We start from the raw sequence: 17527 nt of genomic DNA, 5'->3' as shown, positions 1-17527 counted from the left end.
GCGGTAAAGTAGTTTGAAAATGGCGCCGAAGCTCATCCCACTTCGCTTTAACTTCTCCATGGAAACGAGACACATGTCACCTGAACCTGTGCCAGTGAACATCTCCAAAGTCTCCAACGAGTTCAGTAGTAGCCTACACTCAGTTCTACTTCGCAGTTGTAGTTATCACTACATAATGAATGAGCTCAGTGCTTCTAATCTAATGCCAACTATAAAATAGAAATGTTAAACAAATCCATGAAAAATTTGACATTTTAACATTTATTTGGCAATATGGCATTATGTTGAAAAGTTTGCAATCACACAAAAATATTCCAGTAGAAGACTGACATTCTGTGACTATACAAAGTTCAAGACATCAGTGTGATGAAGGGGCTTTAGATTTTGAGTAGTGTCATACAAGCTAAAATGTATTTGGCCCACAACCTCACAATTTTGAAGAGTTTATCATGTACAGGCGATGTGCGTTATAACAAAGGAAAATCACAGACAGAAGAAATCAGTAACATTGTGATCTCTGTGCAAATAAGATCTCACTCACTCACTCACACACTCACACATTTACATAGGAGTCATTTAGCAGATGCTTTTATCCAGAGCAACTTACAGGAGCAATTAGGGTTAAGTGCCTTGCTCAAGGGTACAACGGCAGATTTTCAACTAGTCGGCTAGGCTTTTGTGCCTGCTACACACAAAACTTTTTACAACTGTTAATTCATTCCCATCCATACCAGTACTGCAGACAATTTCAAGTGCCATTAATTCAATTTCAATTCATGTACTTCGTATTGGCCACACAGCAATGACGGATTGGTTTCAGTAAATAGTGGTTCTTCTGTGTGTGGCACTATGAAGCAATAGAGAGCATGTGTAAAGTTATAATGTGTATGTTTGTAATTAATGGGACTGGGCAATGCTTGAGAAGTACTCCAACATGTCTCCAATGGTAAACTCCATGGTGATACCAGACCCAGGGTAGCAACGGCCAATCAAGCCTTCAAAGTGTTTGTACTGACGGATGAACTCATCCTGCATGGAGTGCCACACCACCTATTGGAGAAATTGAAAAGTACACAACAACAAAAAAACAAGACCAGGATCAACCACTGAAACTACCAGCTGTTAAGTGAAACTAGTGAAACTACCAACTGTTAAGATAACATATCTACAGATCTATAATAGATCAATACAATAAATGATCATTATAATAATCTAGAATAGACACACTGCAAACTTCTAGGTTCTCTATCACTAACCTGTAACAGGCTCTCCTCCTCACACAAGTGCTTATCCACCTTCTTGTACAGGTTGTCCAGGCCCTTCTTCACCTCCTTGCCGGGGTATTCCTTGATAACTTTACGCAGCTCCTGTTTATTGAAAGCCAACTGGTAGCTGACCTCCTCCTCACGCACCCCCTGGGCCACACGCGCCTCCACTCCCTCAAAGAAGTGCTGCAAAGCATAGAGGCGTACTTGATCAACTTTGTGCGTTTTTAAATTCTGTACATTCAAGTATGCATGCCATGTAATATGTGAAATCACAATGCGTTACAGTTATCATATAACATGTATGTTACATATAAACATGATTCAAATTTACATTAGCTTTGTCAAGTGTAAACCCCCTCTCTCACATTGAGTTTCTCCAGGGGCTGGCCCAGGGAGTTGATGACGTAGGACTGCAGATGGTCTGTGTACTTGTGTTTGGCCTCTCGCCTCTCTGTCTCAAGGCAGGAGATCTTCAGGCGGGACTGTGTGGAGAAGATGTGGTGGAAGTTCTCCATCATCACCACGTCCCGGGGCGTCTTCTGACTCTCATTGGCCACTTTCTCCACTGGATACACCCCCAGCAAGACAAACACCAATCAGCACAGACTATCAGCCAACCACATTACTCAACATACACACAAAACATTCACCAATCATAATATTCGATCTTCCTGACAACACAGGGCAAGTATTAGACCTACCATTCATAAAGACGGCTCTGATAAGCTTGACATATGCCTTGTCCAGATCCCCTCTGCGCTCTGCATTACGGAAGATGGTTTCAGCCAGCTCAGCAAATTCCTCAAACCCAGTGACAAAGGGCAGGATGCCCACCTTGCTCTTCTTAGAGATCTTCACCTCCTCCATCTGTCTGATCTGACCAGACTGAGAGAAACATGAACAGCTTCACACACACATCCAACAGTCTGTAGCAGTACTAGATACACAGATCAACAGACTCAACTGTTAACCTGAATTCTACTCACAATGCACTTGTCAAAGTTTCTCTTGACAGTGACCAGCACATTGCCGAGGGTGGTGCTGAGGTAGGAAGTGGGGTCCACATTCTGGGCTGTCCACACGTGGTGACTCATCTTCACCAGCATGTACAGGGAGTGGAAGCTGTCGATCTTGTCTCCCAGGGCGATGAGGCTGTTGAGTTCCGTCTCAATGCTCTGGAAGATCTTGTTCATCATCAATCGCACCATGTCCTTCCTGAGGAGGACCAGACGGGTGATAAGACACAGAACGAAAGATAATAATATGGTAAAAGTGAAGAGGAGGATAGAAGTGGACCATGAAAGATGGTATTTGGACTTGTCATATTTGTCGCATGTTTAGTGCCCCAAGTACAGTGGTTACCAACCGGTCGATTGTGATCCTCAAGGCATTCCTAGTCGATCACCAAACATTTCTGTAGAAAAGCCAACAATAAAGGCTTGCGCTCCTTTTTCAATTGATTTTTTCACTGCTGGCGGGAGGTGCCCCAAGTCTGAAAATACAAAACTCTGGGAGCTCTGTGGCTAAATCAAGTGTGCCTACTGCGCTGGCCAATCGGATAGCTCACAGCCTACAGCTTCCAGCAAAGTGTGATACTAGCCTACACAAGATTTCCTAACATTTTAAAAGCCATGACTAGAGAGAGACTGAAGAATACAGCAAAGTGCTGCTGTTTTTAAGAGTGAGTTCATGTTGTGTTTTTATTCAGCATTGACAACACTTTTTATTCAACACTATTACAAAACAAAAAACATGGTTCTCCATACTACCACTTGCGCTGCAATGAATTAGTAGCCAGGTGTATCGATAGCCCTGTATTTGTATTATTTTGTGCACAAGGCAGATGCGGTGAGACTCGAGTTTTGCCATCAGGTGGAAGACTTGTGTCCCCTCTGGTCAGTCTCACTGGAGGAAAGGATTGAGAGAGCAGGGACCGTGAGAGGCGAACCCTCTGCTGCGCTCTCCCTCCGCTAAGACTAATAATGTGTTCAAAACAACTGTGAACTAGGACATCTCCGACTTGTTTTGAAAGGTCATCCAACTCGGAATTCCAAGTAGGAAACTCTGGCATCTTTCTAGAGTTCCGATCTGAAGATCACTGACATGAGTTCCCAGTTGTCTTGAAAGAACCATGACCATCAGATGCAGGTACCACCAGTCCAGTAAAATAAAAAAGCAAATTATTTGCAAATTATTTCAATTTATACTCAGCTGTGCCTCACAAGTGCTACACCAACTGATCTATTTTGTTATCAAAGCGTGAGTTTTGAAATATAATATGATCTGAGAATAAAAAATATTGTAAGGCCAGGCATATAGCCAATATGCTGTGATAATGTATTTGGCCTACTGCACAAACCTCATTCCTACATAACTGTTATAATTAGGTTAATGTTACATTTTTTAAGTCATGTTAAAAAAATCTAATCTGAGCAGTCGATCATGGCTTACTTTTTGACTGAGAAAGTGATCTTGACTCAGAGAAAGTTGGTGACCACTGCCCTAGCACTATTGATGGACATTCAGAGCATACAGTAAATGTCAGTAAGAGATGAGAGGCTAGCTACTCACTCAGTCAATGACATTGAGTGTCTGTGTTCCCCTGCAGGGGGCTGTCTGGAGGGCACCCCTCCATCAGACTCCACTTCTCCCTGATAGAACAAACAGAAAACTGTGGTTAATCATTTAGAAGTTACTCATAATCTCACTTGCAAACACTCAGCCAGTCAGACTAGCATGGAATTCACCTGAGCCAGGGTGGGGTGCTGCTGTAGCTTGAAGAACTTGCTGATGAAGTCTTGTTCTGCTAGACAGAGAGGCTCCAGCTCACTAAGAACCTGCTCAAAGATCTACAGAAAGAGAGACCCCTACATCAATTGATCCAACATAAATAAAACACACAAAACAAATGGCGCATCTAAAACGATAAAGAGATCTACAAAAAAAACACGGGTAGTATGTGCAATATATAGACTGTAGTATGGCCCTGTCTGTGAGCATCACCTTGTCGAACTTGGTCCTGTCGGCCACATCCAGGTCTGAGGCAGACATGTTGCCCATGTCCAGCAGAGAGGAGGACTGGGAGCGCCTGCTGCTGGAGCCCTGCACTGCCAGCTTATTCAGACTGGAGGTGGAGCCCGTCAGCTTCCCAGAGCTGCCATGCAGGCCTGGGGCACCAGAGGGGAAACAGTTGAAGGCACATTCTAACCACAGGCTAAATACTAGTCTGTGGAACATTTCCCTATCTATAGCCCATGAGACCAAAGCTGCATTCACATGGACTTATTTTCAAAGCAGAGCAACTGTGCTGTTAAAAATAAAGAACTTTGTGGCATCTCAAAAAAAAGTGTGCCACAAAGCCCACGTGAATATGCATCTTTAAAACATGTTAGTTTAGCGGTAATTACACATAACATGAACAGCTGAAAACAATTGAGAGACAAGAACATATGCAACATTGAAACGTTGAAAGGCGTGCTCGGTGATAAAGACCATTAAATATCTTATTATGGATGTTGGACATTCATTATCAGAGAACCTCGCTGGATGAGTAGTAGGATCCTATGCCATACAGAATGTACATGCTCATTGTTTTTAAATGTCTGATCGGTGTTAGTTTAGGTGCTCTTTAAAAAGTGGCCTGTAGATCGTTCTATGGATGGCAGATTGTGGTTACTCTAGGTGGAGGGCTGAGGGAGGGGGCCCTGGCTGTGCAACAGTATCAGGGACACAGTAGTGGGGAGCAGGTGGGTAGGGGTGGGTGTGGGTGGCAGGTTACAGGGGTCTCACTGCGTGACCCGTATGGGATACTTACTTTCCGTTTCCTGTTTGAGAGCACTCTCTTTCCGTGGAAGCGTGGCTGGCGGCCAGTTAGAACGGCAGGCATCAGAGACAGAGACATGTTAGGCTCATGACATGAAGAATGGGGGCACGTTAAGGAGGTGAGAGTCAAAGGTAACAGACTGAAATGCACTGCAGAGGCTGTGGTTGGCCTTAAGAAAGCCTTTTTGAAAACAACAGTTTTGCTCGTTTTGTTTTCTAGAGAGAAAAGCTAAGACTGAAATTCAGAATTCAGGAAGCAGAGCCTTATATTCCTCCCAAATGAAAGGACTGTTTTTAGAGCATTAAATACAGTATATTTCAGTTTACTTTACAGGTAAACTTAAATGAGGGATTTCATTCCCCATGTAATGTTTAGGCTCCCCAGTTAGTCTTAAAACACTAAATTAGTGAAGTCATACTCTGCAGTTAGAATGAGTAGCAGGGTTAATTTTCGGCTCTTCATACAGTAAACAGACAAATAGGGAAATAACAATGAGCAAAACACCAGCTAGCAACACTGAGCAAAACAATGACATCACACAGGGGCCTTTCCTAGGCAGTGAAAGCTATGACACAGGAAGCAGTACAGGGCAGTTAACTACATGTAGTTGTGTTTGCTGTTACCATATAGTCCAGGAATACCGCAAGGGGAACCATGCAGAAAAAGCTGGTGATGTTACAGTATAGATGGACAAATATTGAACAGAATTACACACACTTACCTCAAAACCAAATCACATAAATACAGTACACACACACCACAAATACAAACCATACGCAAAAACCCAAGGGGAAGAAAACCGCACCTAATTGGCTAAACAACACCACAAACAAACCCCACAGCAACTACAAGCTCTCACAGGGAAAAGAAAAGCCAAACAATCACACAAACATCACACATTTAAAAACACGCCAAGGTCTTACCAAACTTATTTCCCTTCCCCTCTTTGGTTGTGCCCGCCATTTTGATCTTCGCCACCTCAAAGAAATCTTTTATTTCTCGTTCATATAATCTGGTCATGTAATCAACATAGGTCTGAAAACAGAGGGAGAAAAATCCATGAATACCTGTCTACTTGTTATGAGACACAGTAAGCGATGATGGTAGGGCTGCTGGTGATGGAGCTGTTATAGTAGTGGTGGTAATGGTGATAACAATAGAATATAGCTAGGGCAAGGGCAGTAATAATGATGATGATGATGATGATCTTTGAGAGGAAGCCACTCACCCTGGACAGGCCATCATACTTCTCTCTCTGGGTGTTCTTGAGCCACTCCATGAGCTTGGCGTATCTCAGCAGGTCCCTGTGCAGGGGGCTGTGTTTAGGCAGGGTCAGCTCTGCCGTGTGTTGGGAAAGCGTGGAGCTCTGGTCATGGCCCTGGATGTAGGGAACACAGGTAGTTAACACAGCTCATATAGAGAAACACCCTCTCAAACACACACACAGGCAGGGAGAGACTTTTTCTTGAACCATCTTGGTCCCTTTAAGGACATCCCCTGCATTCATAGGGACAGTTTGTGTGGCCCGATGGACCACTGAGGTAGTACAAGATTAACTGTTCAGATATTCAACCTCAACATTCAAATAACCTCATCGACAAGAACATCCCGGCATTTGTAGATTTTCAAGCTTTTTTCCCTTTCTCAGTTAACTTATGGCTGGGGGCAGTATTGAGTAGCTTGGACGAATAAGGTGCCCAGAGTAAACTGTCTGCTACTCAGGCCCAATTGATAATATATGCATATTACTAGTAGATTTGGATATAAAACACTCTGAAGTTTCTAAAAACTGTTTGAATGATGTCTGTGAGTATAACAGAACTCATATGGCAGGCAAAAACCTGAGAAAAAAATCCAAACAGGAAGTGGGAAATCTGAGGTTTGTAGTTTTTCAACTCATTCCCTATTGCATACACAGTGTCTATGGGGTCATTTTGCACTTCCTAAGGGTTCCACTAGATGTCAACACTCTTTAGAACCTTGTTTGATGCTTCTACTGTGAAGTGGGGGCGAATGAGAAGGGAATGAGTCAGAGGTCTGCCAGAGAGGCATGAGCTGACCACGCGCGTTCACGTGATAGTTAGCTTGAGTTCCATTGCATTTCTACAGACAAAGGAATTCTCCGGTTGGAACATTATTGAAGATTTATGTTAAAAACATCCTAAAGATTGATTCTATACATCGTTTGACATGTTTCTACGGACTGTAATGGAATTTTTTGACATTTCGTCTGCTCCTAGTGAATGCGCGAAATGAATTTGGATTACTGGGCTAAACGCGGAAACATAAAGGAGGTATTTGGACATAAATTATGGACTTTATCGAACAAATCAAACATTTATTGTGGAACTGGGATTCCTGGGAGTGCATTCTGATGAAGATCATCAAAGGTAAGTGATTATTTATAATGCTATTTCTGATTACACAACATGGCGGATATCTGTTTGGGTTGTTTTGGTCTCTGAGAGCTGTACTCAGATTATTGCATGGTGTGCTTTTTCGGTAAAGCTTTTTTTAAAATCTGACACAACGGTTGCATTAAGGAGAAGTGTATCTATAATTTCATGCATAATAGTTGTATCTTTTATTAATGTTTATTATGAGTATTTCTGTAAATTGATGTGGCTCTCTGCAAAATCACCGGATGTTTTGGAACTACTGAACATAATGCGCCAATGTATACTGAGATTTTTTTTATATAAATATGAACTTTATCGAATAAAACATACATGTATTGTGTAACATGAAGTCCTATGAGTGTCATCTGATGAAGATCAAAGGTTAGTGATTTATCTCTATTTCTGCTTTTCTTGACTCCTCTCTTTGGCTGGAAAAATGGCTGTGTTTCTCTGTGACTAGGCACTCACCTAACATAATCGTTTTGTTTGCTTTCGTCGTAAAGCCTTTCTGAAATCGGACACTGGTGGGTTTAACAAGAAGTGTATCTTTAAAATGGTGTAAAATACTTGTATGTTTGAGGAATTTTAATTATGGGATTTCTGTTCTTTTGAATTTGGCGCCCTGCACTTTCACTGGCTGTTGTCATATCGATCCCGTTAGCGGGATCTCAGCCCAAATAGGTTAATTCACTTGCTTCTAGGGCTGCTACCAATCATGCAGACAGGCAGAAGTATTATGACATGGCACCTCAGCACAGCAAAGTCACAGCAGCACTCTGACACAGGAAGGAAGCAAAGTGAAAGGGGAGCCCGGTCAATCCTTCAATGGAGGTAGTGGAGCAAGGTCTGAGACGTTTCTGAGGCGTTCAGACCCGTTGAGATGAAAGAGAGGAGGGTTAGCTAGGAAGTCATGAGCAGCACAACTCATGCGGTCAGTAATGCATTTGTGAAGAAATCAGGGGCGTGTAGATAAGTAGGAAAGGTCAGCGGTAAGAGGGGAAGGGTCAATGGGGTTGCTGTGAGGGTACTACTCACTGGGAGCGACATACAGGAGGACCTATAGAACTGAGGGATGGTCATTTTGAAGTGACTGAAGTGGTTGAACTGACAGGGACAGAGAGCAGAGTGGGGTGGTTCAGAGTGAGGCAGAGAGTGAAGGACAGGAGGACAAGAGTAGTACAGGAGGGAAACAGCATAGAGACAGGAAGAGACACGATCAGAGGAAACAGAGCTTAAACTAGGAAGTGGATGAGGAGGACAGAAAAAGCCACCTGCCAAAGGCAGGAAACATTCAAATTCTGTAACAAGAAATGTGTACAGCACTCTGTTATGCCTCATTTCTAGTCATAAATGTTGTTCAATACGAATCTGAATATACATCTTGAGACCATGTTTAAATTACCTAGAGGACTAGTGAAGTGTTACTGTGTTGTGTGGATTACCTGGTGGACGAACACGTTGTTGAGGTGATTGGTGAGGCGCCGGGCAAAGGTATCTCTGAGCTCAGTGAACAGGTGCTGCTGCTGTTTCACAGCCATCAGTTTCTCATGACCTGGTCTAAGTGCCACGTTCATGCACTGCAGTAGAGCCTCAGAAGCATTGATACAGGCCTCAATGCCTTTGGGCGAGGACAAGTCTCCATCCTGCAGGGCCCTGATGTGTCCCTTCGACAAGTCCATATAATTCTGAGGGACAGGTATTCATCATTTACATTTAAATTGTAGTCATTTAGCACACTTTTTCCACTCAGTCCCCCTTTCCAGCATTGGGGAACATCCTCCGTCCCCCCTGTGCGAGCGCACCATGTCTATTTGTATGGTCACAAGCACTGTTCATGACATAAACTGTTCATACGTGACACAAAATGTTGCAGTTTTAAACCTAATTGTCTGGCAATTCTATAACATTTCCATGTCTAATGTTTATTCATGTGATATCTGAGTGACTCAAACATCACAACAAAATCTATGGGCTAAAAAACCTAGCCAAAAAAACATTAGCTGACATGTGCTAATTGATCTTTATAACTTTCTGACAAGTTATAAATAGCTCTCTAAGGTTTGCAATGAGTAACATGACAAGACGAAGTGATGCTGCACTATCCAATTTCGAAATCGCACCTTGTGCATTCTACTATTATAAGCCAGACTGACTTTTGGAAAAAAAAAAAAAAAAAAAAACATTGAACCACCACTTTAGCAGATGCTCTAATCAACCACGTACAGCATCAATTGGAGTTAAGTGCCTTGCTCAAGCGCAACTCAAAAGATTTTTCACCTAGTAGTCTTGGTGATTCGAACCAGCGACCTTTCGGTTACTGACCCAACGCTGTTAACCGCTGTGCTACCTGTCCACCCCTCATCATTCAACATCACCTCATTAAACCAAACCAACAAGTCAAAGAAAACGTGCCATATATTGTGGTACTGCATTGTAATCGTTCCAAATAGAGGCAAACCATCCATCCAAACAAACCAACAGCAACAGGAAACCTCCCCCCACATCAACCACAATGCTCACCACCAGGAACTGGATCTCATCCAGCAGCTTGCCATTGTTGGTGTTGCTGATCTGGATGAGGCGGTTGCTCTGGGAGATCTGGTCCATCTGCTCCTTGACGCTCTGCAGCATCTCCTCATAACTGCTCAGCTTGCCCTCGATGGTGTCCACTTCCGACAGAGCCTCGTCCAGCAGCTGCATCAGGATGTTCACCTGCTTCTCAGATGCCATGATGGACTGGATGTTGGCCTGGGATTGGGGGGATTATTGGAGGTGGTCACTTTAACTACACTGTTCATCAAATCACGGTGAGCCAAACCACACTGTAATGTGCTCAACCATAAATCACAAAGGGCAGTAGTCTGCGCATGTCAGGCAACTCAAGTCTATGTTGTCCTCAAGAAGACCCAAGTCTCCATGGCGCTGTCTACTTACCCCATCCAGAACCTGTAGCTCCCTGGAGAGTTTCTCAGCAAAGGCCTCTGCGTTAGAGATGGCATACTCGCACACCTCCATCATGCCTTCAATGTCTTGTTCCTCACGGGCATTCAGCTCTTGGTAGTCATCCAGAGCATCCTCGTCGCCCCCGGCAACACTCTGGCTCTCACCACTGGGGACTGACTCTAAACCAAGGACGGAGAGGATGGTTTAACATTGTGCACAGCGCATACAGTACAGTACACACACATTCACACAAACAAACGTCACCCTTCCATTTGAACAAATATACAATCAAAAACGCATACACTACCGGTCAAAAGTTTGAGAACACCTACTCATTCAAGGGTTTTTCTTTATTTTTACATTGTAGAATAAAAGTGAAGACATCAAAACTGCAAAAGAACACATATGGAATCATGTATTAACCAACAACAAAAAAAAGTGTTAAACATATCAAAATATATTTTATATTTGAGATTCTTCAAATAGCCACCCTTTGCCTTGATGACAGCTTTGCACACTCCTGGCATTCACTCAACCAGCTTCATGAGGTAGTCACCTGGAATGCTTTTCCATTAACAGGTGTGCCTTGTTAAAGGTTAATTTGTGGAATTTCTTTCCTTCTTCATGCATTTGTCCCAATCAGTTGTGTTGTGACAAGGTAGGGTGGTATACAGAAGATAGCCCTATTTGGTACAAGACCAAGTCCATATTATGGCAAGAACAGCTCAAATAAGCAAAGGGAAATGACAGTCCATCATTACGTTAAGACATGAAGGTCAGTCAATCCGGAAAACTTCAATTTTGCAGTCGCAAAAAGCATCAAGTGCTATGATGAAACTGGCTCTCATGAGGACCGCCACAGGAATGAAAGACCCAGAGTTACCTCTGCTGCAGAGGATAAGTTCATCAGAGTTACCAGTCTCAGAAATTGCAGCCCAAATAAATGCTTCACAGAGTTCAAGTAACAGACACATCTCAACATCAACTGTTCAGAGGAGACTGTGTGAATCAGGTCTTCGTGGTCGAAGTGTAGCAAAGAAACCACTACTAAAGGACACCAATAATAAGAAGAGACTTGCTTGGGCCAAGAAACATGATTAATGGCCATTAGACCGGTGGAAATTTGTCCTTTGGTCTGGAGTCCAAATTTGAGATTTTTGGTTCCAACCACTGTGTCTTTGTGAGACGCGGTGTGGGTGAACAGATCTCTGCATGTGTATTTCCCACCGTAAAGCATATAGGAGGAGGTGTGATGGTGCTTTGCTGGGGACACTGTCAGGGATTTATTTAGAAATCAAGGCACACTTAACCAGCATGGCTACCACAGCATTCTGCAGTGATACACCATCCCATCTGGTTTGGGCTTAGTGGTACTATCATTTGTATTTGAACAGGTCAATGACCCAACACACCTCCAGGCAGTGTAAGGGCTATTTGACCAAGAAAGAGAGTGATGGAGGGCTGCATCAGATGACCTGGCCTCCACAATCACCCAACCTTAACCAAATTGAGATGGTTGGACCGCAGAATGAAGGAAAAGCAGCCAGCAAGTGCTCAGCATATGTGGGAACTCCTTCAAGACTTGGAAAATCATTCCAGGTGAAGCTGGTTGAGAGAATGCCAAGAGTGTGCAAAGCTCTCATCAAGGCAAAGTGTGGCTATTTAAAGAATCTCAAATATAAAATATATATTTGTTTAACACTTTTTTGGTTACTACATGATTCCATGTGTTACTTCATAGTTGTGATGTTTTCACTATTATTCTACAATATAGAAAATAGTATAAAATTAAGAAAAACCCTTGAATGTGTAGGTGTTCTAAAAATAAAAAAAGACCGGTAGTGCATACACTATAGAAAGTGTCTATACAAAAACAGAACAGACTGATATTCATACGGACTTGCCTAGTTAAATAAATGTTAAAAAATGTAATAAACCTCTAGTAACACCCATTCAGAAGCCACTCACTCAATATCCAAATAAGGCAAACAATAGCAACAACTTTCAAAGATGTGCGAGTCTACTATGAGAATAGTGAATCAACACCATGAAATCACAATGAAGAGGAAATGGGAAAAGAAGTTAAGTGCTACCAACCTTCCGCTTTAGGAAGCTCTGGCCATTGACAGTTTAAGAGAGAAGAGTGAGAATAAAGACGTGTTAAGCCACAGAAAGCCACACCAAAGGTCAACTCACAGGTTAAATAGATTTATCTGGAAACACTTCAGGTTGAGTTCAGGAGATTGGGAACAGGCAAGAAAGAAAAGTATCACAGATGCAAGGTACAGGGATCAGCGAGGGTCACTAGAAAAACATACATGCTTTTGATCCTCCCCCATAGTTAGAGAGCTGTCATACCTTCGAGCAGCTGGGAACTGACATTCACAAACTCCACCTTCTTCCGCAGGTAACGCTGGTTCAGCTTCCAAATGCAGGAGATGAAGGAATTCTTCTCAGCTGTGCTGCTGGCCACCCATCGATACACCTTCTCAAAATGGAGGTCAAACTCTGGATTCTCCTGAATGACAAGAGCAGAAGAAATGCCATATGTGAATATCAATAAAATTAGCAGGAGGATAAAGCATATGAGGAAAGGAAGGAAAAGAAGAATACCCACGTTAGGAGGAAGAGAGGGAGAGAAAAGGTTGTATGCGAAATTACATTCAGGCAGTGAGAGGAAGTTGAGAAAAATGACTCTTTCCCTGACCTTGCTGGCATCTTTTGCATCCACTTCAGCCAGATCCCTCAGTTCCCAGGCCATCTGTCGTTTGTAGAAATCCCCTTTGTCTGACTTCTTCACTTTGACCACTCTCACCTGCACCGGCCTCTCTGTGGTGACTGAGGTAGAAGCATCAAACCGTTATAATAGTCTAATAATGGGGTAAAAGTGATATGTGGATCCATTTCTGTAAGCCTTATCAGTGAAATCACTGTTTCTGATGTTAAATCTCTGACAGTGGTTTTCAAGTTCGGAATGTTTACATCATGACACTGGTGAGATGGTGAAAATGGCTGATTCATGTTAGACTTTAAAGGCATTTATGCCACACCTGTGGCACACAGGAAGCAGTTCTTCTTCTTTTTCCCCGCCTTGCAGACGTTGACGATGCTGAGGAGACGCTCATCATTGGGCGTAAAGATGTCCCTCTGGAGGGCGTGCTTGATGGCTGTCATTGTTGTTACTGTAAATACAAATCAGGCAGACATAATGCTAGCCTGACGGCTCGCAGTAAATTCGTCTGCTACAAGAAACGAACGTCCGTGCGCGTAGCGTTTGGCAGGAGCAAGAAGTCTGGGTAGCCAGGCAAACTCAATGCAACCTTCATATAATTCCGTTTTACACACCATTTTATTCCTCCCAGTGGGACACAGACTATGACACTATAATTTACAAATAAATTACAACTATAGTATAGTACCATATTACTCAAGATGTGTACCAGTCTACCTGGTCATTTTCCGACCTTCCTACAGTATACATTAACATTATGGTGAGAACGTCTGCACCGTTTACATCACAGTATTGCTGGTCAATGGTGCAGTCAAAATAAGTAAACAACGGTTAGCTAGCTTGATGTAGTTAGCCAAAATGGTTCTGGACGTGTCTAGCGATTGACAGCTAGCTATACAGGCCAGCCAGCTTTACATGTAAACAAAAGGGCCATTCTGTTAGCTATATCGTTCTGCAAAGTGAAGACAGTGTCCTTCAGAAAAGCATGAGAAGCAGGCCATTCTTCCTGGCTAACTGCTAACGTTACTAGGTTAGCTAGCAAAGTTGTAAGGCTAGCTTGGTGTCTTATACAGAACATACGTACCTTAAATTGAATTTTGATAGAGAATCTAATGCACTAGGGATGTTCTACACTTAATCACTATTTATTGTCATTTAAACGTGATCTTTTTTTAGCGCTATTAAAGCAAAATATTAAGCAATCTCCTCCACTGCTATAAAACAGGCAAGAATAACTAACTACTTCCGGGTGACGTATTTTTGGAGTCCTTCAGAATAAGAGTCCCGTTCTGTATACTTTGTAAATTAATAATGAGGGTCAAATGATGGAAAATATGCACAATTATTATTAGATATTTATACTAGCTATCATACATATAATAATTACAAGTATTTAATAATAAGCAGCCCGTCTGGTGTTCAACCTTCCCAAGTTCTCTCACGTCACCCCGCTCCTCCGCTCTCTCCACTGGCTTCCAGTTGAAGCTCGCATCCGCTACAAGACCATGGTGCTTGCCTACGGAGCTGTGAGGGGAACGGCACCTCAGTACCTCCAGGCTCTGATCAGGCCCTACACCCAAACAAGGGCACTGCGTTCATCCACCTCTGGCCTGCTCGCCTCCCTACCACTGAGGAAGTACAGTTCCCGCGCAGCCCAGTCAAAACTGTTCGCTGCTCTGGCCCCCCAATGGTGGAACAAACTCCCTCACGACGCCAGGACAGCGGAGTCAATCACCACCTTCCGGAGACACCTGAAACCCCACCTCTTTCAGGAATACCTAGGATAGGATAAAGTAATCCTTCTCACCCCCCTTGAAAGATTTATAGATGCACTATTAGATGCACTATTGTAAAGTGGCTGTTCCACTGGATGTCTTAAGGTGAACGCACCAATTTGTAAGTCGCTCTGGATAAGAGCGTCTGCTAAATGACTTAAATGTAAATGTATTTCTATGAAATGTTATGTGATTTTTTTAATCATTTTTTTTTAACCTTAAATGTTTTTGGTGTGATACTTCTATCATGTATTGCACTGTACATGCTTTTCTGTACAAGGGGGTCCATTCTACACAGGAGCACTTCAAGTTTCCAAATCCATAGAGTTTACACCCAGAGGAGTGTCGCTGCTCATTTTGCGGCCCTTAAAGAGTGGCCATAAGCATAAATCCAATCGTCTTTTCATATTGGACATACATAGTGCACCCTACACAATTTTGTGTACGTTGTGTCTCAGTAAAAAGGGGGGGGGGGGGGGTCCATTCTACTCAGGAGCACTTCTATACTGACCACAAATATAAACACAACATGTAAAGTGTCAGTCCCTAATATCTCAGAAATGTTCCATATTTTATTTTACCTTAATTTAACTAGGCAAGTCAGTTAAGAACAAATTCTTATTTTCAATGACAGCCTAGGAACAGTGGGTTAACTGCCTGTTCAGGGGCAGAACAACAGATTTGTATATTGTCAGCTCGGGGGTTTGAACTCACCGCTCTAACCACTAGGCTACACATATTTCTTTCAAATTTTGGGCACAAATGTATTTCTACCCTAGAAGTGAGCATTTCTCATTTGCCAAGATAATCCATCCACCTGATATGTGCGGCATGTCAAGAAGTTGATTAAACAGAATGATGATTGCACATGGGACAATAAAAGACCACACTAAAATGTGCAATTTTGTCACGTTACACAATGCCACAGATGTCTCAAATTTTGAAGGGCCGTGCAATTGGCATGCTGACTGCAGGATTGTCCACCAAAGCTGTTGCCAGATAATTTATTTTAAATTCCTCTATCATAAGCCGTCTCTACCAACGTTGTTTTATAGAATTTGGCAGTATGTCCAACCGACCTCACATACCACAGACCAAGTGTAACCACACCAGCCCATGACCTTCACATCCGACTTCTTCACCTGCGGGATCGTCTGAGACCAGCCACCCGGACAGTTGATGAAACTGTGGGTTAGCACAACCAAACAATTTCTGCACAACCTGTCAGAAACCATCTCAGGGAAGCTCATTTGTGTGCTCGTTGTCCTCACCAGGGTCTTGACCTGACTGCAGTTTGGCATCATAACCGACTGATCGTCTCTATGCAAAGGAGATGTGTTGCACTGCATGGGGCAAATGGTGGTCACATCAGATACTGACCAGTTTTCTGATCCACGCCCTACCTTTTTTAAGGTATCTGTGACCAACATATGCATATCTGTATTTCCAGTCATGTAAAATCCATAGATTTGGGCTGAATGTATTTATTTCAGTAGACTGATTTCCTTATATGAACTGTAAGTCAGTAAAATCTTTGAAATTGTTGCATGTGGCGTTTATGTGTGTTCAGTAGCTAGCTTTTCCCCAATGGTTCCGTGCTAGCTAGCATGTTATTCTGTACAGTCGTGGCCAAAAGTTTTGAGAATAACACAAAGTCTGCTGCCTCCGTTTGTATGACGGCTATTTGCATATACTCCAGAATGTTATGAAGAGTGATCAGATGAATTGCAATTAATTGCAAAGGCCCTCTTTGCCATGCAAATGAACTGAATCCCCCAAAATAATTTCCACTGCATTTCAGCCCTGCCACAAAAGGACCTGCTGACATCATGTCAGTGATTCTCTCGTTAACACAGGTGTGAGTGTTAACTAGGACAAGGCTGGAGATCACGCTGTCATGCTGATTGAGTTCGAAAAGCAGACTGGAAGCTTCAAAGGGAGGGTGGTGCTTGGAATCATTGTTCTTCCTCTGTCAACCATGGTTACCTGCAAGGAAACACGTGCCGTCATCATTGCTTTGCACGAAAAGGGCTTCACAGGCAAGGATAGTGCTGCCAGTAAGATTGCACTTAAATCATCCATTTATTGGATCATCAAGAACTTCAAGGGGAGCGATTCAATTGTTGTGAAGAAGGCTTCAGGGCACCCAAGAACGTCCAGCAAGCACCAGGACCGTCTCCTAAAGTTGATTCAGCTGCGGGATCGGGGCACCACCAGTACAGAGCTTGCTCGGGAATGGCAGCAGGCAGGTGTGAGTGCATCTGCACGCACAGTGAGGCGAAGACTTTTGGAGGATGGCCTGGTGTCAAGAAGGGCAGCAAAGAAGCCACTTCTCTCCAGGAAAAACATCAGGGACAGATTGATATTCTGCAAAAGGTACGTGGATTGGACTGCTGAGGACTGGGGTAAAGTAATTTTCTCTGATGAATCCCCTTTCCGATTGCTTGGGGCATCCAGAAAAAAAGCTTGTCTAGAGAAGACAAGGTGAACGCTACCATCAGTCCTGTGTCATGCCAACAGTAAAGCATCCTGAGCCAAGGGAGTGGGCTCACTTACAATTTTGCCTAAGAACACATCCTCCGAGAGCA

At 43.1% G+C, this 17527-nt stretch overlaps 1 protein-coding gene across 5 annotated transcripts; it reads right to left on the bottom strand.

Moving 5' to 3' along the window:
- Nucleotides 1–245: 245 nt before the first annotated feature.
- On the bottom strand, nucleotides 246–14417 carry exoc1 (exocyst complex component 1). Of its 5 annotated transcripts, none has more exons than XM_029686435.2 (19): nucleotides 14249–14417; nucleotides 13484–13649; nucleotides 13141–13271; nucleotides 12792–12951; nucleotides 12531–12548; nucleotides 10425–10612; nucleotides 10011–10238; nucleotides 8933–9175; nucleotides 6320–6469; nucleotides 6015–6126; nucleotides 5083–5127; nucleotides 4272–4435; nucleotides 4016–4117; nucleotides 3840–3919; nucleotides 2255–2483; nucleotides 1970–2153; nucleotides 1634–1833; nucleotides 1257–1451; nucleotides 246–1050 (listed from the first exon to the last, which is right to left on the bottom strand). In XM_029686435.2, the coding sequence occupies exons 2-19, from the start codon at nucleotides 13605–13607 to the stop codon at nucleotides 898–900; spliced, it is 2706 nt and encodes a 901-aa protein (XP_029542295.1). In that variant the 5' UTR covers nucleotides 13608–13649; nucleotides 14249–14417; the 3' UTR covers nucleotides 246–897. The 5 variants fall into 5 exon arrangements, with proteins under 5 accessions (XP_029542295.1, XP_029542294.1, XP_029542297.1 ...); XM_029686434.2 differs by having other exon boundaries at nucleotides 13484–13615; XM_029686437.2 differs by lacking the exon at nucleotides 5083–5127 and having other exon boundaries at nucleotides 13484–13615.
- Nucleotides 14418–17527: the final 3110 nt, after the last annotated feature.

The sequence above is a fragment of the Oncorhynchus nerka genome, linkage group LG17 (assembly GCF_034236695.1).
Source record: "Oncorhynchus nerka isolate Pitt River linkage group LG17, Oner_Uvic_2.0, whole genome shotgun sequence".
NCBI lineage: Eukaryota > Metazoa > Chordata > Actinopteri > Salmoniformes > Salmonidae > Oncorhynchus > Oncorhynchus nerka.
This window is presented reverse-complemented; position numbering and strand designations above follow the sequence as displayed.

Excerpts from the sequence above, each read along its gene's own strand:
- exoc1 (XM_029686435.2), bottom strand. The coding sequence starts at position 13,607 with ATGACAGCCATCAAGCACGCCCTCCAGAGGGACATCTTTACGCCCAAT. Across the intron at positions 4,436-5,082 it reads TCTCAAACAGGAAACGGAAA|GCCTGCATGGCAGCTCTGGG; the intron begins GTAAGTATCCCA and ends CTGGTGCCCCAG. Across the intron at positions 2,484-3,839 it reads CACTCAATGTCATTGACTGA|GAAGGACATGGTGCGATTGA; the intron begins GTGAGTAGCTAG and ends GGTCCTCCTCAG.